This window comes from Pleurodeles waltl, chromosome 4_1 (assembly GCF_031143425.1).
Source record: "Pleurodeles waltl isolate 20211129_DDA chromosome 4_1, aPleWal1.hap1.20221129, whole genome shotgun sequence".
Lineage (NCBI taxonomy): Eukaryota > Metazoa > Chordata > Amphibia > Caudata > Salamandridae > Pleurodeles > Pleurodeles waltl.
Window position 1 is genome coordinate 765,285,492 of NC_090442.1, and position 27,316 is coordinate 765,312,807.

Consider the following 27,316-nt stretch of genomic DNA (forward strand, 5'->3'; position numbering starts at 1 on the left):
TCCCACTTAAGTTGGTTCTGAAGAGGCCCACTGGGGTCTCCGGGAGGCTCCCACGAAGAGAGCAACGGGCGGTATAAGATCTCCCACGTCGCACGCCCCTTGCCGCTTCTGTCCAAATACTGGAATTTAGAGCCTGTTTCCAAAACAACCCTCCACCCCTCCCTGTGTTCAATGACCCTCCCTTCTTGTTCGCTGTTTTTCTTCCTAGTTTTCCCGACAAGAGTCGGAAAAGGGAAAACACTGTAGAGAGGAAGAATGAAATTAACAAGGCGCAGTAACAGAAGTATTCTTCTTAGCCCCCTCTCTTTCTCTCTTCCTCCTTCTAACGCCTGAAAATCCGGGGAGACACAGCACAAGGTGTGAGGGACCAAGTACCCCCACCCAACGGGGTACCTATCTATACGATGGTCCACCTCTCTTCTCAAAACCTTTAAACCTTTAAACTTGAGGAATCCTCAATTGAAACAACAGTTTACTTCTCAGCCCTTCCAGCAAACGGCGAACCACCACGAGTACAGGGGTGTTGAATATTTGGCGTCCATCTGTATCTCACCTCCCTTCTGTGTAGAGCAGCGAGATTTACACAGGTTTTTTGTGCTTATGGCGTGAGAAGCGCTGAGACATAACAATCCCTGGCGAATATGCAGCTGTAAAACACAATATTAGGCACGCAGTTCCTCTGGTACAAACTTCTAATAGAAAACTCTAGCGCTTGCTTACTTTTACCATAAGCAACACTTTTCATATGTATACGCGTTTTCTTTAAGCCCCCCCAATACTCCTGGGAGGGCAGCCTCGATATTACTAACAATCTCTGCCTGCTAACAACAAGTTATAACCAAGCTGTAGTCAATGGACTGAATCACCCAGGCTCCCCCCCCCCCACGCCGCCAGAAATATATTGTCACCGTCTTTTTGCTGCTCCTTTTACCGCTCCTTGCTCCGCTGACACAGCTCCAGGGGCTTCCCCCAAAGAAACGCTAAAGCGGGAGCTCCGAATCTCAGGCTCCCCGGCTTCTAATCCGGCGCGAGGAGGGAATCCTCGCCCTCGCTTTCCTATCGCCGGGGGGGGGGGGGCACAAAAAACTCGTATCCGGGGGGAAAACTTCCGCAGCTTTCCCGAGCAGAGACCGAGGGAAGGTCTGCTCACAATCCAAGTCGCGCAATGTTTGGAATCACCTCCGTCCGACGGGAGTTCACGGGCAGCTCATTAGCTGACCGTCATGTTCCTCCCAGATGCTTCTTCTTGTCCTGTCATGGCACTCCCATCTTGACGACAGGGAAGATACAAGTATGTGAAACTATGAAACATATCAATACTGGGAACCAAAGTGTACAGGTAAGTAACTTGTTTTTTTTCTCCATCCTGTAATTTATGTGGCCTAGACATTCTGTTAGTCTGAGCTCCTGATCAACTATTATCATATATCCTCTGCATGATTAAACATAGCAGGACATTATTTCTAAACAACCCCTTAGGAAAAGGGCACATACACACAACTTAAAATTAAGGATTATAGGGGGGATCCTTAGAGCACCACGAAGACACGTTTTTTTGGATGACTTTGATGCCACAACTTTGATTTCATAAGTGCATATGTGAGAGAAGGATTAGTTACACCAGTATTCGGAATTTCATAGATTCACATGCTTGAATCATTCCCCGTCATTGAGATGGGAGTCCCGGGTGTAATATAGAAACTATGCCCAATTGCATATTTAAGCCTTAAATGCATTAGGCCTCTAACTTAGAAACATAACAGTCGTTTTGTAAAAAAGGACCAAACTCTAAAGAAAATCAATCAGCTCACACCACCCTCTAGAACCCTCCTGTGAGGAGCTGTTTTCCCTCAGATTTTCCACTGCACGTCGTGCTAAAGAGTCTCCCTTGAGCTCTGCTCAGTTTTTCTCTCAGAAATCCTTTCTGAGGAGATTTGGATTCTTTTTCTCTTCAGGAGTTCTTCAAAGTGGGTCAAACTGCCTACCATGTCAAAGACGCCTAGAAAATGGCATTTTGGAGCCTGTGCTACCTGCATGAAGAAAAGACTGCATGTGAATGACCAGCATAAGGACTTCATATATTGTCTCTATCCTAGTCATAAAACTAGAGACTGCAAGGTATGTAGGGCCTTTTCTACTAAAACACTAAAAGACAGAGAAGGTCACCTTCTAATTTGGCTACAAAAACTAAAATCCAGAGACAATGCAGTTTCTGATGAGGACAGTGCCTCTTCTGTGTCTGCTGTAAAAACACCTGTGAAGAGACAAGCTTAAGCTTCCTCAGAGGAACCACCCAAAAAGGCTTTCAAAAAATCATCTGAGGTGTCCTCAAAAATATGTAGCCCATCAAAGAAGGTGAAATCAAAAGCTTCAGATTTGATATAAAAAAGAAGCCCATCTCTAAGCCCTCAACGCCACCATTCAAGGTAAAACATACCTTCAAAAAAACGGTTTCTGCACCGTCGACTGGATCATCGTGGATGGTAACACCATCGACGGCTCATGTCTTAATGACGACATCCACTATCGTCACACTGTCGGTCAGTGGCAACGACTGACTCTACGTCGAAAGTCTGCTCATCCTTGTGGACGGCACGCCCTATCTCTTTGACGTCGCAGCAGTCTTCGTCAATGCGACTCACGTAGTCGACGATGACCTTGCCGACGACAGCTTTGTCAATGACACTTCTACTGTCGACGGCCTTGTCGACGGCATCGTCGACAATACTCCATCCGTCGATGCTTCCACCGTCGACGACACTTGATCCGCCTGCGCTTTTACAATCATATTGTCGATATCGTCGGCAGCATCTTATATCTCGTCGACGACAAAGATCACAGCAAAATTACAGAGACCATGTTCCTTACCTCTGTTCTCGTCGACTGACCAGGCTGAGCAAAGTAAAGTCAAAAAGTACCATCTGACTCCCTCAGTAACATCTCCTAGTAAAGTCTCGAGCCTTCTGCCTTCACATCTGTTAGATGAAGATGACTCGGAAGAAGATGGCCTTTATGGAGTGGTCAGCAGTCCTTCCCAGTTACAGGTTAAATGCCAGGAGTATTCAGATGATGATGGCTTATACTATGACCAACACTATTATGAGCAGTAACAACCGGGGCTGGTAGGTCTTCCCCCCCCCCCCGGGTTGGTTTCAGACTTGCAGGCAATGTTGGCGAACTATGAGGAACATTTTCCACCAAGGCCTTCATCGGCGCATCAGCCAATACTTCCGGCTATACCACCAACTCCTCAGCAGTTCCAACAACCACAACATATAACTCCACCAAGGCCACAACATTCTCCACTATCTACACCAATGCAGGGGCAAGCCTTTTCTGATGAGGATGCTGAGGAAGGAGAAACTCAGACAGTGAATAACGAGTGGGGTGATTATATTATACCAACGCCTCCATCTCCTGCGACACCTGTTGTAGAGTCTCCTCCTGAAGATATTGGTGGCTTTCATAACCTGCTAGAACGAGCAGCCACACGGTTTGATCTTCCAATGCCTGCGACTCAGCAGGATTGTTTCCTCTACGATTTTAAGGAGCCACACAGAAAGACGGTCAGGGCTGTCCCAATAATTGATCATGTTTGGAGCCAGGGCTTGAAGATAATGCAGAATCCTACAACGGTCCCTACAGTGCTGCCGAGGTTGGGAAAAAAATATAAGTCCACAGATAATGGTCCTGCTTGCCTCTCAGGCCACCTGAAACCGGACTTTGATTTCGCAAGCTGCCCATCGTCATCCCAGAAACCCTTCCACACTGTTGACAACAGCGCCAGATAAAGAGGGAAAACGCCTAGATAACATCGTCAAGCGTTTTTCCTCAATGTCTGCTATTGTGGTAAGGGCTGCCAATTCTCTTGCTCTTCTTGGTAGATGCGATCGGCAGCTGTGGTCAGACATGTCTCAATGCTTAGAAGAGCTCTCAGAGAGTTCCAAAATGGAAGCAAAAAAGGTGCTCATGGAAGGACAACAATCTTCGGTGGAAATCTTTGATTTCGCGCTTGATATCGCCCCCCTGGGCTTTAGACTGCTTGCTGGGTTAGCTGTCTTGAGGTGTTGGGGTTGGATAAAAAGCCACGAACTTTCACCCCGAAGTTCAGATGAAAACTTTGGATCTTCCCTATGACGGAGAGGCGCTCTTTGGGAAGCACATAGACGACGCACCTCCGACTATAAAGTCGGACACGGAGACAGGAAGATCATTAGGCACTCTGCAGTACAGGAACGTGCCTTTTCAAGGAGCCAGGGGCAGAGGTCAACCTTCTTTACGTGGAGGATACCAGCACTGTAGGTATCCATCCTATTCTACCACATTACAGGCTTCTAGGCCACAATATCAAAAGAGGCAGCCTCCTCCCGCGGCTTACACCAGGCCCTACCACAAGGACAGGACGGCAATCAAAGGAGTCTGCACGTAGACAATGACTGCCTGCCTCCAGCCAGTTCCTCCTCACTCCTCTCCTACAGTCTTCCATGGGATCTTAAAGCATCCTATCCAACGATGGCGGCAAATAACGAAGGAGAAGTGAGTGCTGGATGTAATTCAATTTGGACACCGTTTGCAGTTCATTCAGATTCCCCCATTAATGCCTCCATCCCAGACTCGACAAGCACATCTTCGTCTGCTCAGCTTAGAAGTGGCTACCATGCTGAAAAAAGGGGCCATAGAGGTTGTTCCATATTCTCAGAGGGAAGGGTTTCTACTCCCGCTTTTTTCTCATTCGAAAAAAATATTGCTTATAGAGGCTAATCCTAGACTTGCGGGAGCTGAACAAGTACCTCAAGAAACAAATATTTCGAATGGTCACCTTGCAAGACGTACCCCAGCTTCTAAACAGAGCAGACTTTATGGCGTCTCTAGACCTTCAAGACGCATACTTCCATATTTCCTTTCATCCGCTACACAGGAAGCACCTGAGGTTTGTGGTAAATGGCAAACCTTTCCAGTTCAAGGTCCTCCCCTTTGGGCTATGTTCAGCACCACAAATCTTCACCAAATGTTTGGCCCCAGTTGCAGCCTACCTAAGAAGAAAGTAGCACCAGGTTTTTCCTGATCTAGACGACTGGCAAGTGAAAGCTCCAGATGCCCAGTCAGCGTAAAAGTCAGTCAGGGCGAGACTGCATCTTTTTAAGGACTTGGGTCTTTCTCTAAACAAGGAAAAATAATTCCTTCAGCCTTCGACTCGGTTAGCCTTCCTAGGGGCTATATTAGACACGCAACAGGCCAAAGCCTATCCAACGCTGGACAGGCAAAACAAGTTAATATCCATAGTGAAGCTATTCCAAAGAAAAAAGTGTCTAAGTTTGTCAGTACAAGTGCTTACTAGGGATGATGTCATCGTGCATAAGCCTCATTCTGTACTGTTGGCTGCGCATGCGTCCAATTCAAGAGGAACTGGACAAACCATGGATGCAGCCACTGGGATCCTTCGAGGACACGGTCCTCATAACCTCACTCATGATACATTCTCTTGATTGGTGGACAATCCCCCAAAACATCTCAAAAGGTCTCAACTTCTTGCCACAGATTCCTCCAATGATCGTAATGACGGATGAGATTGGGTGCATGCCTGCGAGACTTTCGGGTGAGCGGCAAATGGCCCCCTTCTCACCATTGCTTTCACATCAACCTTCTCGAGCTGAGAGCAGTGTATTATGCTTTGCAAGCCTTCCTTCTGAGGATTCAAGGGTCGACAGTGCTTGTCAGAACAGACAATACCACCACAATGCACAACAAACAAGGAAGAAAGCGTTCCCACCTGCTATCTCGTGAATCGCAGACCATTTGGAAATGGTGCATCCGGCACTCAGTGCACATAACAGCTGAGCATATCCTAGGCCTGCAAAACACCATTGCGGATTCGTTGAGCAGGTTTGAAACATCTCCTCACGAGTGCGAATTAGACCAGCGGACATTAGATGGAATATTCAACCAGTGGGGAAAACCGAATCTGGATCTGTTCGCATCTTCCCAGAACGCCAAATGCCATTATTACGCAAGTTGGCATCATCAACAGGGACCATGGGGGGAGGATGCATTTTCGATCGCATGGTCACGGATGTTTGCATACGCCTTTCCTCCGATCCCTCTCCTCGCAAGAGTGATCAGGAAAATGAAGTTGGAACCCTGCCAGATAATCCTGATAGCTCCAGTGTGGCCGCGTCAACTGTGGTAAACGGAGTTACTTTTGCTGTCTGCATGTCCACCCATCAGGATCAGACAAATTCCTGAGCTGTTTACCATCAACAGGGACAAGTAAGGCACCCAGATCCCAAGTCTCTGAGTTTATCTGCATGGCTCCTGAATTCAAGGAATTTGGCCGCTTAGACCTAGCAGCTGATTGCAGGGAAGTGCTAGCTCAAGCACGGGCAGCTACCACCATTAAATCATACCGCCTAAAGTTGAAGCGGTTTTGTTTGTGGTGTGAAGCCCAGAATGTACACCCTTGCTCCTCCGCCCTGGAGGCAATGTTTCAATACTTCTTGCAGCTGGCATGTTCTGGGCTTGCCCATTCGTCAATTAAAGTCCATCTGGCAGCCATTTCCCGATACAGAAGGATACCAGGTAAACCATCCTTATGTTCTCGGAGATTAGTAAAGCAATTCTTGAAAGGCCTCTTCAGATTCTTTCCTCCAGTGAAACCTCCACCTCCAGCATGGCAACTTAACATCGTCCTTGGCCAGCTCATGAAGGAGCCCTTTGAGCCCATCCGCATGGCAGACATCACGTACCTCACTTGGAAGGTGGCTCTTCTTCGAGCCCTTACTTCGGCACGAAGAGTTGGTGAAGTTCAAGCTTTCACTATCAAAGAACCCTTTTTGCAGTTCAAAAATGATAGAGTGATTCTACACACCAATCCCAAATTCATTCCTAAGATGCCTTCGAAATTTCATACCAGTGAGCCAGTGGTGTTAAAGTCTTTTTTCCCGAACCCTCAAACTACTGCAGAGATGACCCTGCATTCACTCGATCTTAAGAGGTGCATAAACGTTTATTTGGACAGAACAGTCATTTCGGAAGTCCCATCAGTTGTTTATAGCTTTCAGTGCCTCTAGGAAGGGGCACCCTGTGACGAAGCAGACTATTTCCCGATGAATTAAAGACGCAATTGTTTTCTGTCATCAGAAGGCAGGTAGGCCATTGTAGACAAGTGTAAGAACGCATTCTACCAGAGCTATATCTGCGTCATGTGCACTGTTCGCAGGTGTGTCGATTCAGGACATCTGTCGTGCTGCAACATGGAGGACAGCTCACACCTTCACGCAGCACTCCTTCTTGGACACAGAGACGTTTCGGGATGCAGGTGTTGGGCAAGCAGTCCTCAGAAACCTGTTCCAATGAAGGTGAGCTCATTTTTTTTCTTCCCTCCATCCGCTTATTGTGTATTATTTCACATTTTCTTTATAAGTAATTCCTTTCTGCTCCCCAGGCTGTAGACCGTAAGGAAAGTTTAGGTGAATATTGGCATGCTGGCTCACTTATAAGAGTGTTATGTTACTGCTGGACATGTCGAAAATGTGTTATTCACTGCTTACTATTCTGATTCAAGCATGTAAATCTATGAAAGCTCCAATACTGGAGTAAGGAATAAGTTACTTACCTGTAACTGTAGTTCTCCAGTATTGGACACTTTCATAGATTCACATGCGACCCACCCACCTCCCTTGAGGAGCTCACCTTCATTTCCTCAGTACTATCTGTATTGCAGCACTTGTGCTTGTAAAGTCTGAGGGAAGACAACTCCTCACAGTATGGTTTTAAAGGGTGGTGTGAGCTGATTGGTTGTATTTTGAGTTTGGTCCTTTTTTTTTTTTTTTTTTTTTACAAAACAACTGTGTTATGTTTCTAAGTTAGAGGCCTAATGCATTTAAGGCTTAAATATCCAATTGGGCATAATTTCTGTATTATACCGGGGACTCCCATCTTGACGTCCAATACTGGAGACCTACAGTTACAAGTAAGTAACTTATTCCATACCCTTGACCAGGGTGATGTTCGAAATTCCCCATACATGTTCACAAACTCTAAGCAAGATATTGTGAAATGCTATTTTGTGGGATGATTGCATGGCAAGGATCGTCTTTGCACTAAAGTTGTCTGGCTGAAGGATACCATGGAGATAATCTTTGATAATTCCTTGTGCGATCTTGGTTCTTTTTGTGGGACTGCGTCTAGAGGCTATAGTGTTCAGGGACATAGACCAAAAAAGTAGGAAATCTGTACGCATAGGAGTACTCCTTGAAATGGTGCAAATGTATTACTCTTTTTTTATTCACAAACATTGGCAGTAGTGGGCTTGGGAAACTGTGCCAGTGTCAGGTTTCCAGGCATAATACTGTCAATCAAACGCTGAAAAAGGTGCTTACAAGTAATCTAACCACTGGCAATCACTTGGAGTAGTTTTCTAAGCCGATGTTTTTTGCCCACAATGATGCATTAGGTAGAGGGCCTGATTCAGGGTTTGGTGGACAGAGTAAATGCAGACATTTTTGTCAGACTTTGCATACTCCACCCTGTGCTTACTTTTCCCACTTAATTTAGAGATGTCCGCTGGCCTGGCAGACATCTCGCTACGTCTTCATGGACCTCCATCTTGATAGCTCTTGCTATTGTAGGAAGCATTTGACAGAGAGCCCTGTCAAACATGACAGCTGTCTGTTAAACTTTTCCAAATAATTTAATTTTTCAGATGTTATTGGAAAAAAAAAAGCTAATGACCCCATATCGTGTTATTGGGTCCCTGTTTTTTTTGTTTTTTCTTTACTGTCAGTAGAAAGCTATTTGGCTGTCTATTTTTAATAGGACTGGCTAACCTCCGATGGTCACTATTCTATCAGGCTGTCAGAGGAAGTTTTATGCCATCAGCATAAAATTTATAGTCCGTCTGATTCAAAATCGAGCTGGCGGACAGTGAGTTTGGCAGACAGGGTACTCCATTGTTAGAGCAGCCCCAGAAGTTCACTTAATGAAAATCTGATTGACCCTGAGCCTCCCGAGCCGTGGTTATCTCACCAATGTACCCTGCAGCCAAATTCTTTTTATTTGGGAAATTTGAGAGTCATACCTTGCGAATCTCACTGACTAAGCTACTTCCATGGAGGGATATATTTTAATGTTCTACATCTGCTTGCAAATGTCTTGTTAACCCCCTTTGTAGACGGTTGGTAGTTTAAAGATGGAGCAGTGATTGTCAAAGATCATTTTGTGTGGCGTATGTGTTTTCAGGAGACGGGCAGATGCATCACTTTTCGTGAGTTGAGGCTAAGCACTGAAGGATGAGTATTATCAGGAGTTCAGTGATTTGATCTCCATAAAGGAGAAAGAAGTTTATGTAGGTTTGCTCTGGTGTCAGAGCTGTCTCACAGACAAATAATTCGCATTGATTGCTTTGGTCTTTGTTAAGCCTAAAAATATGTAGGTTTTATACTGCGCAATTCAGTGTTGTTTCTTTGTCCATTCAGTGTATTACGTATTTCTGGTATTTTTCAGCCACATGTATCAGTTTGACTATGGGCATAAGCATTACTACCAAGCTCGGATGGAAGTGGATGAGGCTTACATGATCAAGCTAGCAGACAGGTAACTAAACTTTCCTCCCTATGATGTGTTTTCCTGAAAGTTTAATCAATGTTTTTCTTTTTATCATCCAAATGTAAAATGGCCACTGCGTTATTCAGTAGGAACGCACATGCATGGTGATGCTTTATATATTTATTTTTTCTGATGCTACACAGCATTGACAAAAACATTGGTAAAGTCAGTAAGTTAATAAGACAGGACCTATTGACTTTTCTAGTGCTTGCTTATTCAGAGTGTTCATCAAATGTACCTCTTACTCAGTACCATTTTCTGAGTCCTCTGCTTTTTTTAATTGAATTATTTCAATTTATCCCGCACACAGAGCTCCAAATTGCTGCTTCAGTTTAGAGATATTTTAATCCAAGCCATTTAGCTGCCACACATTTTCTGTAGCATTTATTTATCAAGCTTCTGGGACTTTAAAAGGTTTTCTGGAGTGGAGCAACACAGAGATTAAAAAATATTGACAATTGTAGTCTCAATTGTGTCGTCTCACAGCGCAAGGAGCGGTATGAGTACACATATTTTGCTGTGGAGAGCTCATATTTTTGCTTTGATGCATCATCCGAAAAGATCCAAGTGATTTCTTAATCATAGATGGTGCATAAAGCAGTATACTAGTTTGAAATGGAAGCACCTGCTCTGTAAGAACTGAAAATGAGGGGCTAGAGAAAGGCATACACCATCCAGCAGAGCAACAATAGCCAATCCACAGGAAAAACTAAATGGCTTCCTCCAGCAGACTCTGACACACACACAAAGCACAACCACCCAGTCTCCAAATGTATTCAACTTAGACCCACTATCCTGAGTCTCCACTCCCTAGCCTCTTAAAACATCAGTCCACTCCTATGTCTGTCCACTTTCTCTGTTCTATTGTTTCGTTGTTTAATTGTTCAGTTTCTTTGCTGCTCTGTTTATTCCCTTTTTTGACTGTCATGACTAACTGCATAGTGTTGTGTCTCAGACATAAGATTAATAAAGAATTATTAAAAAACAGTGTGCCCTCCTTTCACCAACCCTGGGATCTTTTGTTTCACTTTGATGGTATGAGGTAGAAACTCGTGACCAGTGTTTTGTGGGAATTGCAGCCTCCCTGAAATGATTGACCATTTCCTAAGAACTCCTCTTGCCTAATCATTGACATCTGCCCATATATTTTTTCACTAACAGAAAGGTCGTGCTTGAAGGTTCTTCTTTAGTCCTAATGCTATCAGTTCCCTCCTGTCTGTGACCACATTAGTGGTATTTGGCTTTCTCCATCAAAGTCTGTCAGCAAAATGGTAATAGTGCCTGGGGTATTAAAAAAAAAAAAAAAAGATGGGATGGTGTGTGTTTTTTTTTTTTTTTTATGAACAATTTTTATTGAATTTAACATTAGTGGCATAGACAGTTCTCAGGGCAAATATCACTTCCCTTGCAGACATATGTGGTATACTTTCTAATTAATAACATCAAGTAAGATATTCAACCACTCTGGCCCAACCACTTCCCCCAGACCCGTGCATGTTTATGGGGCACCCTCGGGCTTCGTACACTGGTTGTTTTTGCTTTGCACACCAATCCACTCCTTGGTGCCAGTTTGAGAGGGTCGGGGGTTGCACATCTTGGACATGCAAGATTTGGCAGGAATCCTGAGTAATGTAGCCACGCTGGTGAGAAGTATGAGACATACAGAGAATATGTTTGTACTAGACGCAGGAGTGAAGATATGTTAATTAGTCTAGGGGCCATCCAGGCGTCACACCAGTCATCGTCCTCTATTGGGCCAATCCACTGTTCCCATGTGGTCTTAATAACAGTCAGGTCCCGTGATGCATTAATAACCTTGTATAGTTGGGATACTCTCCCCACTTCCCCAATGTTCCCAACAGGAGTTTGGCTTCAAGTGGGCTGTACTCTGGCAGGGAGTCCCCATTTATTAGATGTTTATGGAGGGAGTGACGAGATTTATAGAAGTGAGTGTGTGACGGTTGGTATTCTGTGCAAAGGTCCTGAAAGGACCACATAGGAGTACCTTTCCACACATCTCCTAGGTGGGATATGCCCAGTATGTCCCACTTGTCAAACCCTAGTTAGCTTGCTGTTTCATGTAGCTATGTGCCTTGCCAGAGTGGTGTAAATTGGGTAACAGTGTTGGCCCAGTGTGTGTGTGTCTCAGAGCCGCTCTCCAGATGGGGAAAAAACATCCTAGTTACCCGGGCTATACTGTGGGGAAGGGGGCAGCCATAAAGCAGGTCCAGGACCCGGGGAAATGATAATAGGGCGAGTTCAAGCTGATACGCCGGATCTGACCATCCCCCCATTAGACCAGCCGTGTATTACGATGAGTTGTGATGCCATGTAGTACAAAATTTGATTTTTTTATTTAATGTATGCATATTTAGAATTAATATGTGGGAGAATGAGCTGTCATTTAGAAGCCTGTGCTTGAATATATTCAATGTCTCGTCAGGGGGTAAGCACTTTATAAATACAAAAAATACCAACAGAAAATGCCCATTCATATAGTCACAGGAATGCATTCCCCCTATTTAGTTTTATAGATTTGGGTGTCCTGATGTGTGATGTGTTCCAAATGGGAAAACTGATATTTTGGGAAAATTCCTAAAGCATTCACAGCAAACCAATATCAAAGAGACTCAAACCTGTGATGCGTCTAAAGGAACCTTTTGGTATCACTCAAATAATGTGCTTTTATTTTCCTTGTATGATCCTAAAATATGGTTATATGGTACCGCCTATGTAAATCTGATCACATAATGATTTGCCAGTTCTGGAGTCCTGATTAACGTCAGGCCGATAAACTGTGCTTTGTCTTATTTTTCAAATGTAAATGAAGTCCAAATCCTAAACTCTATCGTGATCTTTCAGAAAGTTTTATTTCTGACATCTGCCACTATGCCTTAATTAAGAGTAATTGGTAGAAAGATGTATTCTTCAGATTTAAAACCTTTCCCGTATTGTGTTCAGTTGTCAACCATGTGTGATTCTGAAGTACAGTATTTTGCCATTTAAAACATATTGGTTTTTTTTTTGCAATATAATTATAGCTAACACCCCAGAGGCTCCAACACTGGCTGCTGTTGTAGATATTAATTTATATTCAGTAGTGTTAGAAATGGGGTTTCTGGTTCGCTGGGGTATGCACCTAAGCCAGGCAGAACCCACCCACTCTAGTCGGGGGAAGGGAGTTACACGTCCAAGATAACCCCTGCTCACCCCCTTGGTAGCTTGGCACAAGCAGTCAGGCCTAACTCGGAGGCAATGTGCAAAGCATTTGCACAACACACACAATACACATGACGCACTATCCCCACCACAAAGGAAACACAAAGCCAAGTTATATGAAAATATACTGTATTGTACACAACGCAATTATTAGACCAAATACATGTCAGTAATATCCTGTGCCTTAGCAGTTGTCAGAACGTTACACATCAATTACACTGCAGAACTAGCAGTATTCACATATAACACACAGGTTACTTAATATCTGCAGTATAAGCAGTAGTCAGGAATCACGTTACTAAATAAAAACACTTGTCATAAAAGTATCATAAAAGCCTGTACCAAGAGCATCATAAAACACATAGCAAGTCAAGAAAACATATTAGCATATCATGCCCATAAAAGGAACATTTGCATAAATATATGAAACATCATAAACATAGGCAGACAACATATATATCTATATAAAGGACCTATGACATATATGTTGTCCTTTTAAAAGTACCTGGTTTTCATGATGAGGCACCTCCAGTGCCATGAAAAGATCAAAAGGGGCCCCAGGCGCTCCACTGCAAAAAATGGGGGCCCTCTAGTGATTTGGGAGAGGAGGGGGGCGGCACGCAGCCCCTCTGGATTTATTACGTGCCCCTCCTGGGGATCGTGATCACTGGGGGCCCCCTGGGCCTTCACTGGCCCTCCAATTAGGGGGGGACCAAAACAATGCCCCCAGCCAACAAGGGGCCACCCGCCTCCAGCAGGGGCCCATGACGCAACAGGAGGACGGCGGAAGGTGGGGAGCCTCTGGCGAGGCTTTCACCTGCGCCTGTGTCCTCCTGGCACTCTCTAGGGCTCCGGTGGCGCCGGAGGAGCCTCCGATGAGATTCTTTCCCCACTGCCCATCGTCAGCAGCAGACGCAAGGGACTCCGGTGGGGCGGGGAGCCTCCGATGAGGCTTTCTTCCCCACCCGTCTCTCCAGATGGGAGCTGGCAAAGCACTCTCCAAGCGCTATGGACTTTGTTGCAAGGGTCCATGGCCACGCCACCCAGCCCCTGGGGGACAACAATCAAAGAGAAAGGAGCACAGGCGGCAGGGCCCAGCAGCAGGCCAGCACAAGGTGGATGCAGGCAAGTGGCAGTTCCTCCAGGTGACCAAGCAGGTCACAGGTCAGCACAGCAGCAGCAGTCCATGGTTGTTCCTGGTGAGCCCCTCCAGCGTTCTGTGTCCAGTTACAGGTAAGTTCCAAAAGTTCCCAAATTGTGGGGAAAATTCCCCTGAGGTTCCAACCAGTTACAACTGGTTCTAGGAGTGCTCCCTCTCTCCTCCAGCACAGGGTCCCAACATCAGTTGGGGGTAAACGACCCTATTGTGTGAGCCCAGGGCACAGCCTTTATAAATGCAGGTGTGCCTCGCCTCTCCCTTCTCTCAGCCCAGGAAGACTATTCAGTATGGAGATGCACCTCTGTGACACCTCCACCCTCCCTGTGTACAGGCTGTCTGAAAAGTATGCACAAAGCCCAACTGTCACTCTGCCCAGACGTGGATTGGAGTCAAGCTGCAAAACACCAGAGTCATAGGCACAGAGAAATGCTCACCTTCTCGAAGTGGCATTTCTGTAATAGTATTAAAAAATACACCTACGCCAGTAAGCAGCATTTCTTACCACCATTACAACCATACCAAACATGCCTACGCTACCCCTCATAAATCAGACAATATCTCCTACAAATAAAGCAGGGCATTTCTAATGCAATCCTATGAGAAGGCAGCACTCACAGCAGTGAGACACCAAGTTAGGCTGTTTGTCACTACCAGGACAGGCCAAGCAACCTGGCACATGTTCTGCCTCCTATATACAGAGCACCCTACCCATAGTGCTAGCTTGGGCCTACCATAGGGATGACTTGTATGTAGTAAAAGGGGAGTTCTGGGCCTGGCAAGTACATTTAGATGTCAGGTCCCTGTGGCAGAAAACTGTGCACACATGCCCTGCTCTAGCAGGCCTGAGACAGGTTTGAAAGGCTACTTCATTGGGTGGCACAAGCAGCGCTGCAGGCCCACTAGTAGCATTTAATTTACAGGCGCTGGGTAAATTAAATATGCCAAATAGGTATAAGCTAATCGTACCAACTTTAGATGGGAGAGCACCTGCACTTTAGCACTGATCAGCAGTGATAAAGTGCTCAGAGTCCAAGAGCCAACAGCGAGAGGTCAGAAAAGAAAATAGGAGGAATCAGGCAAATAGTCAGGGGATGAACCTGCCACAAGGGCCAGTTCCAACAAGTAGGATTTGTATGCGCTATACCAAAAGTGGTCACAGTTCATGCAATGCAACAGGCACTCAGAAGACTAAGGGCCTAATTACGAGTACGGCGGTCCATAGGGCCACCGTACCCACTGTGGCGGTCAAACTGCCAGATTCAGATGCTGACGGTCGGTCCTCCACAACACTGCCTGGATCAGAGATCCCGCAGTACTGGCGGTACAGAAAGCCTTGGTTAAGCATGGCGGTGCCCTAGGCTGCACTGCCGTGCTTATCACGACTTTTTTTTCTGCCAGCCTTTTCATGGCAGTGTGTGAAAATGCTGGTGGATTTGCAGAGTTGGGGGCCACAGGGGGGCCTCTGCACTGCCCACAACCATGTCATGGGCAGTGTAGGGTCCCCCCCGTCAGCACACTCAGAACTCGCACTGTCTGCAATAGCAGACAGTGAGCATTCTCAGTGTGCTTTGTGTGGCGGCATTGGCCTCGGCTCTCTTGCACTGTTTCCGCTGGCCAGCCCTGCAGAAACATCATAATACGGCTGCGGGTTGGCAGCGGCCTCCCCACCGTTGTATTGGAGGTCTGCCGGATTAAACAACTGCCAACGTAATGAAGCACCAAGACTAAATACCTACTATAAGACCCTATACGGAGGGTTTAGGTATAGCTTACTCAGGAAAACTTGCCCTGAATATTTTTCAGTGTAATGCATATTTGCCCATAGTCAGTATGAGGTTTCTGCTACCTGAAAGGATGGAAATGGAAATCTATTTTATGAACTGACTATCAAAGATGTAGATTTGTTAGGTTCTTCCTTTGTTTTTGTGATCATTTTCAATTACTTGCTTTTACAAAGCATTTTTAAATCACATAATGATTTACAATGCATGCATTTACTTCAAGTGTGTTGTAATTGAAAATGTCATGTAAACAAGGGATTAAAAACGATCCTTAGTGGGTGCCTAAACTTTTTTTTGCAGAATTCTATTTCTAACTGGGCACAATGAGAAAATACACAAGATGTCAGTGACAGTAAATTAATGACAAGGCAGAGCTTACTGATTTGAAAGCCACGTGCTCTAAAGAAAGATTCTTAGCAACATAATTAAGGCAGTTAACACAATTGCTCAATAATGCAAAATGTGTAAATGTAACTAAATAAAATGGCAGCGAGTAGAGTATATGAAATACTCTCAATGCTCAGGTGCAGTCAAGGAAATAAGGCATTGCACTGGTTCGGTGTAACACTGTCCTCTGAGCGTAGGTTACGAAAAGCCCTCCCCAGCTTCCTTTGCAGAGTTTTGGTTTAATATAAAAAAATATGTCTGATTTAGCAGTAAGCATTCCAGCACAAAGACAATATTTGAAAAAATTGTTGACGATGAAACAAAATGCATGTCAGTTTACAGAAATTACATTCTTTTGAAAGATAACCATGCTCGTAGTTCTAGCATAAAGATCAACTTAAAAAATATAGAATAATAAATATATTTTACTATTTAAGAAAAATCATTAAACGCTGCTGTGTTCATTTTGTAAGCATTGTAGTTGTTGTTTACACTGAAGTGTATTTAAATGCAATGTAACTATTTGTGATGTAATAAAACGTGTTGCAATTAAATGCATTTACTTTGTTTTATTGTAATGAATGATGTCCCCTGTATCATGAATGCTTTTTCGCAGCTCAGAGAAGTTGATACGTCGATGTTGGAGGGAAGTTTTTGGTCTACTTGGGATCTTTGCTAATCTGGTGACTGTTTTTCTTATTGAGTTAATCACCTTTCTAAGCAAATCCATTTTCCAGGTAAGTTTGTGACTTCATTATCGAAATGTAGTAGAATTGTAGTAATTGGGGATGATGGTGGCACTGGTACATAAAGTACTTTGGATCGTCTGAGAGTAGAGAGCTCCTGGAACACCAACAGCAATCGGCATCTCATTCACAAACCTGTTTCTTTATTTTTCAGTTTTGCATGTCAGTCTTATAGTGTGTGTACACTGAAACTGCTAGAAATTTAATCAGTTCATGAGACAATTACACACATAACTTTTGATCTTTATTTCTAATTGTCAGATTCATCAGCTCTTGGTTGGGTTTTTGAATAAGCTGGTATGAAACTAATACTTTATATAAAAACTTTTTATTTGTCACATATGTTTATTCACTGATGACTGCTGTGTTTTGTTTTCATATAGCTTTTTACGTCCACCTCGTGCCAGTTTCTGTACTTCTTGATTAAAGGTGTCACCTAACTAACATAGAAATTGGGACTAGAGAATGTCTGTCTATAAAGGAGAATCATTTTCATTTGAAAGGTCGGGCAGGTGCTGCCTTGCCCTTATTGTCTTATTCCTCCCACTCCTGCCTTCCCTCCTCAATCTTCTATAACCACAAGACCACAGCACTTTCCCTCTTCGCTTCCTTACCTCAGAATTATTATTTCCCAGATGAGTCCTTGTGTCCATGATGTTTTCTCTTGCTCTGTACCTCAGTGACTTCTGCCACACTTTTCTTCATATAACATAGATTGTAGTGTCCCAAGTTGTTCAGCATGAAACTATTCTAGATTGACACGTGGAGAACTTCCATGCTATCTAGAAGTTAGGCCCAGAAGAAGTTTTTCTAAAGGGGAAATAAAATTGCGGATGGCCATAGATGGAGCATGTAGGACTCTCATTGATATTGACTATTAGCCCACAATGCCTCAGTATAAGACTACAGTCTTCAGAGTATTTTCCTACTAAGGGCTTGGACTTCTTCTCGACAGGCCTATACATGGATTGCTTGAAGGTCAACTTGGCCTGATCACCTGTGTGCTTTTAGTTCATTATCTACACAACGTTTATGAGTGAATTACAATAGTTGACTGATATCGTGGGACGAGTGCTCCTTGGGAGTTCTGTATCATTTGATCTGAATCAAGTGTCCAGGCTTGATACTCTCTGAACATGCATGTTCAACATAGAATTGACATGCACAGTAGTGAATTCCTATTCCTGCAAATGATTTACTTAGTGACTCTGAGCTTTACTGCTTGCCTAACACCAGACTTTGTCCTGAGGTGCCCATAGCTCAAAATAATTTAGAAACTTAAACTCAAACATAATCATCTGATTGTTATAGGCATTGCCACTAAAATATAGCTAAATGCCATCTCTAGCTGTGGGATTGCAATTTGCCGGTGGGGTATTACTGCACCAAATGTGCACTTAACGTTCTGGATCAATTCTGTTGAATAAAGTTGCAAAAATGATATCAATACACAGCCATTCGCCTACAACCCAGAGGGCTGGCAGTGGTTTATATCTAGCATCTGAAATATATTTAGCTTGGTGCCTGTTGCCGGAAGGCCTGCATTATCATTAGTATTTACAATCACTTTATATAAACAATAAAAACAACACCTCTCCTCTCCTTCCCCCATCTCGCTTCCTTCCGCTAACAAGGTGAAATTTATTAGGCCGGAGTCATTGGTGGCAAGAGTGGAGCGCCAGTCATGTAAAGGTATCAAGGGGGGTCAGTTTGCCATGTCGGCGAACCACCGGTCGGGGGGAGCAGTAATCTTAATAATTTCAGATAAGTAGGGCAGGTCAGCTTTTTGAATTCTGTAGACAGAATGTGTATGAAGGGAGCCCAGTCTGTAGCGTAGTCATCCAAAATTTGCCCAGGGTAAGTGAGATCCTCTCCATGCACAGCAAGAACCAACCTTTGTGCATCCATGATGTGTATTGTGGGATTGTATTAGAGCCCCAGAGGGCCACGATAACTTGGTAGGCAGCCCCCAGAGCTAGTGCCATGTGTCGCCGCCTGCAGGAGTATAGAGGGAACGTCTGAGGATTAGCGAGACCAAGTAAAGTGTAAGCTGGGAAACGGGGAATCGAGGTCTCGAAGGCTCTGTCTGCATCATCCAGGACCTGTCCCCAGAAGAATGAAAGTTTAGGGCACTGTCATAATAGGTGTATTAGCGTGCCCAATCGCCCCGCATCCCCTCCAGTATTCTTTAGGGCACCATTGAAGTCAAGTGCCTAGTCTAGCCAGGGACAAGTACCCGTAGGTCACTATCTTCTATGCCGCCTACGTACTAGAGATAGTGTGTGCCGTATGCTTAGCCCTGTAGTATGTCTTCCCATTCGGCATTGGTTAGGGCCCTGCCAAGTTCATCCTCCTATTGTTGCTGCCCGGGCGTACAGGCTTTGATCTCCCTTTTGCCAAGGAAGAAATTAATTCAGACATTAAGCTCTTATCATTGTGTTTGAGGGTTAAGCAGCGCTCCAATGGTGTCAAAGATCGTTCCGTGTGAGGCCGTACGGAGGGGTGCAGAACTCAGTGTTGCACCTGTAGGTATTGAACTTGGTCAGCCTCCATTAGGCCATGGTCTATTTTAAGCTTCTCAAATGGAATGATCCCATGTGGTTCAAACAGGGCTGCAGTTATTTTAGATTCCCCCTTCCTGCCAGCTTCGAAAGCACTCAGTGTTGCAGCCCAGGTGTAAATTCTGGGTTGTGTAGAATTGGGGTAAATGGGGAAGGGAAAGATGTCAATCCTTTTCTCATTGCCACTGTGTTCCATACTTGGAAGACCACACGTGTCACAGGGTGAGCAATACATTCCCTAGGCTCGGTGTTTCTTGGGGAGCCATGGTTCCTTCCATATATGTGAGACCACGACTGACTGATCCATGAAGAACCAGTGCTTTTCGGTGAGTGGTCTACTCTACTCAACTAGATTTTGCAGTTACGAGGCAGGTAGTATCGCAAGAGTGACAGGGCAGCAAGACCACCCTCCTGTGATGTGCAGTAAGAGTATTCTCTTCAGGCGTGGTTTCCGTCCCCCCAGATAAATCGGTTAATAGCAAGCTGTAGGGAATGAAGAGTGTGTCTGGGTGGTATTAGTGGTAGGGCTTGGAATAGATACAGGATTCTTGGAAGTGTGGTCATCTTCACTGCAGCAATCCGGCCGAACCAGGAAAGGCATAACTTGTCCCAATCCGCGATGTCCATGTTAACCTGCCTAAGTCAGTTGTTGTGATTTGGTCTAACTGTGTGCTGTAATGACTATGCCAGTTGAATTCCCAGATAGGGAATGTGGGAGGAGGCCCATTCAAATGGAAATAGGGCCCCAAGGGTCGCTTCGGTCTGCGGGGAGGCAAAGGGAATCAAGATTAGTGATTCACACATGTTTACCTTGAAACTGAAGTAGTTGCAAAAGGTCTGCAGCTTTTGGACTATGGCAGGGAGGGATTTTCAGGAGGGGTCTGAGATGGCTAGTATCACATCATTGACGTATAGGCTAGTCAGGTGTTGTTCGCCCCCAAATGTGACACCAGATATTCTAGGATGCGCTCAAAGACTTTGAGCTAGGGGATTCATGTAGAGGGCGAACAAATGAGGGGATGGGGGACAACCTTGTCTCGTACCCCGCTTGATGGTAAAGGGTGCGGAGGATGTTCCATTAACTTGCACCATGGCCCTTGGAGAACTATAAGCACATTTAATCCAATGGAGGAATCGGTCTCTGAAGCCAAAGTGCTCTAGTATTTTGAACAGGTAGGGCCAGTGGACTTGCTCAAGTGTTTTTTCTACATCTAATGAAAAGAGGAGAGTCTACGTCTACGATCATGAGACCTTGTCCATTAGGTGGTAAAGGTGCCACGTATTATCCGCACACTGGTCCCCTGGAATGAAACCGGCCTGGTCTGGTGAGATTAGTCTTGGCATAATAGGATTAAGGCGATATGCCAGTACGCCAGTGAATAGTTTGGCGTCAATGTTGAGGAGATATATAGGTGGCTAAGACCCACATAACGCGTGATACTTGCCTGACTTGGGTATTGCCACAATGGATGCCTCCAGCATGGATTCAATAAGGGTCACCAAAGACACAAAAGAGTTAAAGCGTCTTGTTAATATGGGGGTCAACTCCTGACAAAAGGTTTTATAAAATAGAGGAGAGAAACCATCTGGGGATAGGGACTTCATAGGTTTGAGGCGGGCAACGGTGGAGATCAACTGCTGGTGAGCCAGCAGCTTTCCACATCTGTTGCCCCTAGGTAGAACTTTTGCTTTAATCGAAGCAGCGCATACTCTGCCCTACCGAAGTCTAGGCACAGGTGTGTGCATTCAGGCTCTCTTCAGATGCGAGCCCTCCCCTATGCGTTTGTGTATCCTCTCAAGTGCCAAGACTTTGTGTTCTAAAGTCTGCTGTTTTTCCCTGTGGAGATGGCAATGTATTTACCTCTTAGGACCAACTTTAGCGGTTCCCAGAGGGGAGGACATGGCGGTCTGGCCACTATCGTTGGTCTGCAAATATTCAAATATCATCTGTCCACCGCCGCAACAGTTGCGGGGGATTGAAGAAAGGCATTTCTGAGGTGCCATTGTGGGGTGGTCGAGCGGGCATAGGTGAGATGCATAGATAGGGTCAAGGGGGCGTGATCCAAGAGTGATCTTGGCACTATGTCCGACTCCTGGACCAGGGTAATAATGGCAGGGGAGGCCAGGAAGTAGCCTAGCTGTGCTTACATTTTATGTGCCGCAGAATAATACGTGTAGTCTCTGGAGGTGAGATGTTGTGTTCTCCACACCCCAGTCAGGCCACAATCTGCTAACCAACTATGGCCCTGAGGAGACAGGGCTCCTGTTTGGCCAAATCTGTGAGCCGATAACTTGAGATCGGTGTCCATGACTAAATCAGTTGCCCCCAATCAGGATGGCTGCATCTGGGGGTCGGTAGCAGGGAAGTAATGGCGTGTGTGATAAATGGTCCATAGTGCTCGTTGGGGGGTGTAGATGTTGGCTATGGTGAACTGTAGTGCCCTTACGCTTATCCCATAAGCATGGAATCGTCTGTATTTCTGTCACTTTGGAGACTGTCACCCCGAAATCGGGAGGAAAAAAGGATAGCCACCCCTCCCTTTTCGTGGTGTTAGTGGACCACAGTTGTCGTGGGAACCATCGTGATTGCATGAATTGTGTGTCTTTGGGGAGGAGGTGGGTCTCTTGGAGCAGACAGATATCACTTCCCGAGTGTTCAAGAAGAGACAGAATCGATCTCCTTTTGGTAGGGTTATTGAGGCCCCTAACATTAAGGCTTAGTACCTTGGTCTGTAGGGACATTTATCTGTGGGTAGTCTGGCCTGCGGATATATACTCAGAGTAGTAAATGGTGCAAAGGGGCCGCCAAAATAATCAGACTATCCCTGATCCTAGTGCTCCTGATGATGAGAAAGGGAGAATAACCCCAAGAACAATAAAAGTAGAAAATAATAGAAACTCTTAATATGACGAGAATAAGTCCATCTTCGATGGTGATCGACAAAGACAGGTGGGTCTTGGGCCTGTAGCGCCGGACAGTGGGCGCAATCATCCGAGTGGGTCACAAGGTAAGTCACTAGTCTCTCTGGCCCTGCCGTCAGGGCATCTCCCCACCAGGGTAAGCAGATTAAGGGGGTTATTACAAGTTTGGAGGAGGTGTTAATCCGTCCCAAAAGTGACGGTAAAGTGACGGATATACCACCAGCTGTATTACGAGTCCATTATATCCTATGGAACTCGTAATACGGCTGGTGGTACATCCGTCACATTTGGGACGGATTAACACCTCCTCTAAAGTTGTAATAACCCCCCAAATCTGTAATAGTCCCCTAAGCGCTCAGCGCCCCTCATTCCCTTCTGGACTTTCCGACAGAGCCTGGAGCAACGATTGCCTCTCCTTTGTCATGATTGTGGGGTCTGGGCAAGCTCTAACGGAAGGGCTTTTGTGCGTAGCCACCTGGCTTCTTGCAGTTTGTGTCAGTGGATGAGTCCTCTCTCTGTTTTAGCAGTAGTGATCTCAAGTACTGCATGCTTCCCGCAGGGACCTTAGTTGGTGTAATTTGCCATTGCGTCGAAATATGATCCTGAACTAGTGTCCCCAGGAGTAGGTAATGCCTGCGTTTCGCAAGTCTGCTGTGACTGGACGAAACTCTCAGCACTTTGGAGTGTTATTGCGAACAGGTCTTGATATAGGACTGGTGAATGGTCTTGAAATTGTATTGGGTGTTTCTCTTGGGCCTTGTGGAGGATGTCCTCTTTCAGTTGGAAGTAGTGGACACAAGTCAATATGTCTGCTAGGGGAGCTCCACTGCGTCGAGGCAGTCCTACTCGGTGAACATGATCCAGTTTTAGCTCCATGTCCCTGATACATCCAAAATGTGTTTAAAGAGAGCTTTTACATACCCTCCAATGTGTTGACCTTCTGCTTTCGTCGGGACGCCATAGATACGTGTGTTGTTCCTCCGAGATCTATTCTCGAGTCCGTGTGGGCCTGAAGTTCGATGTGTTGGTCGTGCAAGCGTACAAGCTCTTGGTGCAACCATTCAACCCTTTCGTCCCTCCCAGTTTCACATTGCTCTACTGTAGCGACTCTGTCACCTAGGTCTGCCAAGTTTTGGCAGACCTCCTGTATGTTTGTGGATAGATCTCTCTTCACGGCCTGCAGGTCTTCTTTGATGGAGGAAAAGAGAAACTCCAAGAAAGCTCTGGTCACTGGTCCCTCCTTATCTGCAGCTTCAATGGGTTACTCTGACTCTTGTCAACAAATGCATCACTTTCAAGCACTTGACATGCATACAACGCCCTTCACAACATTGGACCCACCTACTTCAACCACCGCCTCTCCTTCTACGCACCCTCCAGGCAACTCCACTCTGCTCAACTGGCCCTTGCCACCATCCCCAGGATCAGGAAGATCACGGGCAGAGGAAGATCCTTCTCCTACCTCCCCGAGCAGGCCTGGAACACTGTGCCGCTCCACCTCTGCAGTCCCCTTTGCTGGCTCAGTTCAGGAAGGACCTCAATACCTGGCTCTTCGACTGACCCACGTACCCCAGCTAGCGCCTTGAGACCCCCCGGATGATACGTTGTGCTTTCTAAATGCTGATTGATTGATTGCGGAGATGCTCTGACTTCCCTCAGATGGCCACGTTGATCTTGTTAGCCTTTCCTGGAGGGAGCGGTCCTTCTTAGCCTTGGATGTTGTCAGGGTGGCGGGGAGGGGTGCTGGGCAAGTGTTCCTTGTGTGGCGTGCTTGGCTCCCCTACACAGTTATACCCAGATATTGCGTGCCTATGTAGGGTGGGGGCTTTTGGGGCACACCTTGGGGGAGGGGCTATCTCAGATTCCTAGGTCCCTGGAAAGTCCTGTGGCCCCCATCCACATTCACCGCAAGCCTGGACCTAGAAGTTGTGGTAGTGAGTGTGTTAGATTCCAGCCCTCTGAGGATGGTATATTCAATGGGGTCCCAGTGGAGGTCCAGCCATCGTCTGGGGGTGAAATTGGCAATAATTTTGTCCAGGTGTCAAGGGTGGACCCAGACCCCTCAGTGCAGCTCCAAGGCTTTCCTGAAATGGGGCCTGTCAGGGTGCAATGGTCACGTCCATAGTGCGCAGCCAGAAGCCAATGATGCTGCATCCTTCAGGTTCCCCCTCCGCATTCCTGAAGGCCCTGCTCGCCAGTGGTGTGTGGTTGGAATCCTGGATTGTATGTAGACCTTAGTATGGGCCGCACTTTGGGCTGTTAAGAAAGAACTTTGAGGTCCCCACAGTTCGTGGTCTACTCTCGCCCTTGCGGCCTGCCAACTGGTCCTGCCATGCCCAGGGCATAGCCGGGCCGAGGCCCTGGTCACTGTGCTATGTGGGTTGCCCTTTACTGCCTTCCACTATGCCGATTAGTGGTTGGGGGTTGATGGGAGGGGCTGGAGCGATGGCGGCCCTCCAATCACCTATGCGCTCCTCGCGGTGTCCCTTGTCGGACGCTGCTGTAGCGCCACCTCACCTAGAGATCCTGTGGTCGGCTCCAGCCTCATCGGTTTAAGTTTTGTGGTCCAGTCAAGCTCCTGGGGAGCGAGGCACAGGCAAGAGAGTGTCAGCGGCACCCAGGTGGGTCGCAGACGGGGCCTCGTGGATAGCTGTGCCACTTTCTCTGCAGTGTCCACAGGACTGCTCCTTGTGTGGGTCTGGTGGGAAGGCGCATGTATGCAAGGCGCTCGGCAGGTGTTTCCCCGCCAGCTCCAGGGCAGGCAGCACCCGAGGTGGTAGGGAGTTGTGGGTGGCTGAGGGGGCCCGAAATGCTCAGTGGGAAGGGCACTAAGTGAAGCTTTAGAAACCGCAGAGCCGAAGTGACAAAAAGACACATCTCACTCGGTCGCCATCTTGGCCACGCCCTCCTGTGCACTTAACTTTAAATGAGTCCCACAGTTGTTTATGAAGGGACTTCCCTCGATGCTTTTCAGCAAAACAAATCACACAAAATACCCATCAGAGCACTTCAGTAAAAAGAGCTCCGATTACAATGTCTACCTGCCAGACAAAGGACATATTGCACGCTGAAGAGGCTTTGAAGCCAAGGTCTCCATCCTCATTTTCCTGATACTATGAACATTTATTCAATGGAGATTTAAGATTCGGCTCTCCAGTTAAAATGCTTCAAATGTTGCTTATGGTACCCAGACAAATAGCAGTGCTACAAGGCATACTAACAAGAGAATGTAAGCTAAGCTCAAAACAACATACAAGGACCGTAAATTAATTCGGAATGCGGGAAATGCCTCCACTGCCTTTAATACACCATTGCGAAAACCTAATAATGGACTAAAGTCAAGGTGCATATTGGTACCACAGTTTTTATTTTTTTATTTTTATTTATTTGGTCCTGTCTGGCCTCTGAGATTGTCTTGTCACCGTGCACCTTCTTTGAACATATCCTTAAGACTCTAAGGCTAGTCAAGGCATTGTGAGACCCTTGAGTCCCTCTAAGCTTTAGACCGTACACAAACCTATCATTTGATAGTTTGCTATGACTTGCTCAGCATTTCTTGGTGCAGATGCCATTCTACCTCGTGCTGTATAAAATTGTTCTTTCCTTTGGGCAAAACTGGCCAAGTGTCACTCCCACGCTGGTTCCCATAATACCATAAATACTACTAATATTTTTTTGCAGTCAAATATTCTGTCCTCATTTGACACTCAGAAAGCAGGCGAGTCACAAATGTGGATTCCAGTGCTGCAACTAAATTATTTAAATTAACCTAAGTTTCTGCGAGTGCAAACATTTTTGCAGTTTAAAAGGACGTTAAGGGGTGGTTCGATGAGAGATGAGCATTGTTGCCACTCAAAATTGTTGCCTGTCAGCCTTTATCCAACCTAGTTCCTGCCTAACGGTCTCATTTGCAGTGAATTGTGAAAAGGAGATCGGAATTAAATGTGAAAATGTTTGCCAAGCAAAACACCTTTGCAATCTATTAAAAATGTTCCCATTTATAAGTTCACAAAATAAGCTATCCATTGAGGTTGTTATACTGAAAACGCTAAATTCACACCATGCATATAGCACCTAGGAATTAGTGTGCGCAGGTTAAAAAAATTGAGAGTATAAGTACCTTCATGATATACAGTAGTTGGGAAATTTTGTGGATTACATAGGTCTTTTTGTCATTTTCTGCTGTCACTTTTTATATATAATTTATGAAGCAAAGGCAATCAAGGGTGTATACAATGAATATGAAGGTAAGGTAAGTTAATCAAAACCATACATGTCTCCTATGCATATTAATTCTGTCTGCAGGTAATGACAGATGTGTACATCAATCACTATATCCTCCATCGTGCAGCCAGGGAATTATTTTTTTCAGTTCAGTTTTAAAAAATGGTCAGTGCCAAAGTGTCCTTGTAACACAATTACACCTGAAACGTATCATTTTAAAAGCACAACGTATTGTTTTTATTATTTAACACTATTGGTTGTTACATTCCTTGTAACTATGAAACTCTATTTAACACGCGCATTCACAGTATTTTTTTTGGCTCACATTAACACATACGTAGTCCATCTTCATAAAAAAAAAAGGCCTCCTGCATTTTTGATTGCTTAAGATTTTTACTGGAAGCCTATTTTCATAACTCAATAGAAATGTTAACCAATAAACATTTAGAGTAGTAGAAAATAAGTAGGGGGTTCCTGCCTACATAAAGAGGTGCGTTGATGTGACAAGTGTATTACCTCACTTGCAGATAGAGCACATTGTGAAAATCTATTGTAACAAATGGTAGCCTGATCCAACTTTGATAAAGGGATATACAAAGAATCTACATCTATCACAATAAATATAAGTAAATATAAGTTATAATAATATACATAGGAGACATTTTTAGGGTAGTAACCGGACCATGACGCAGTCCAGCCTATCATTTGCTTTTC

At 45.4% G+C, this 27,316-nt stretch overlaps 1 protein-coding gene across 1 annotated transcript in view; it reads left to right on the forward strand.

Annotated features, from left to right (window-relative positions):
• Positions 1–27,316, forward strand: part of LOC138288127 (uncharacterized) — a 139,590-nt gene that overhangs the window by 111,309 nt on the left and 965 nt on the right. Inside the window, exons 9-10 of the mRNA XM_069229386.1 lie at positions 9,502–9,591; positions 16,766–16,886. Of these exons, the coding sequence (XP_069085487.1) occupies positions 9,502–9,591; positions 16,766–16,886 (211 nt within the window). The remainder of the gene's footprint in view (positions 1–9,501; positions 9,592–16,765; positions 16,887–27,316) is intronic.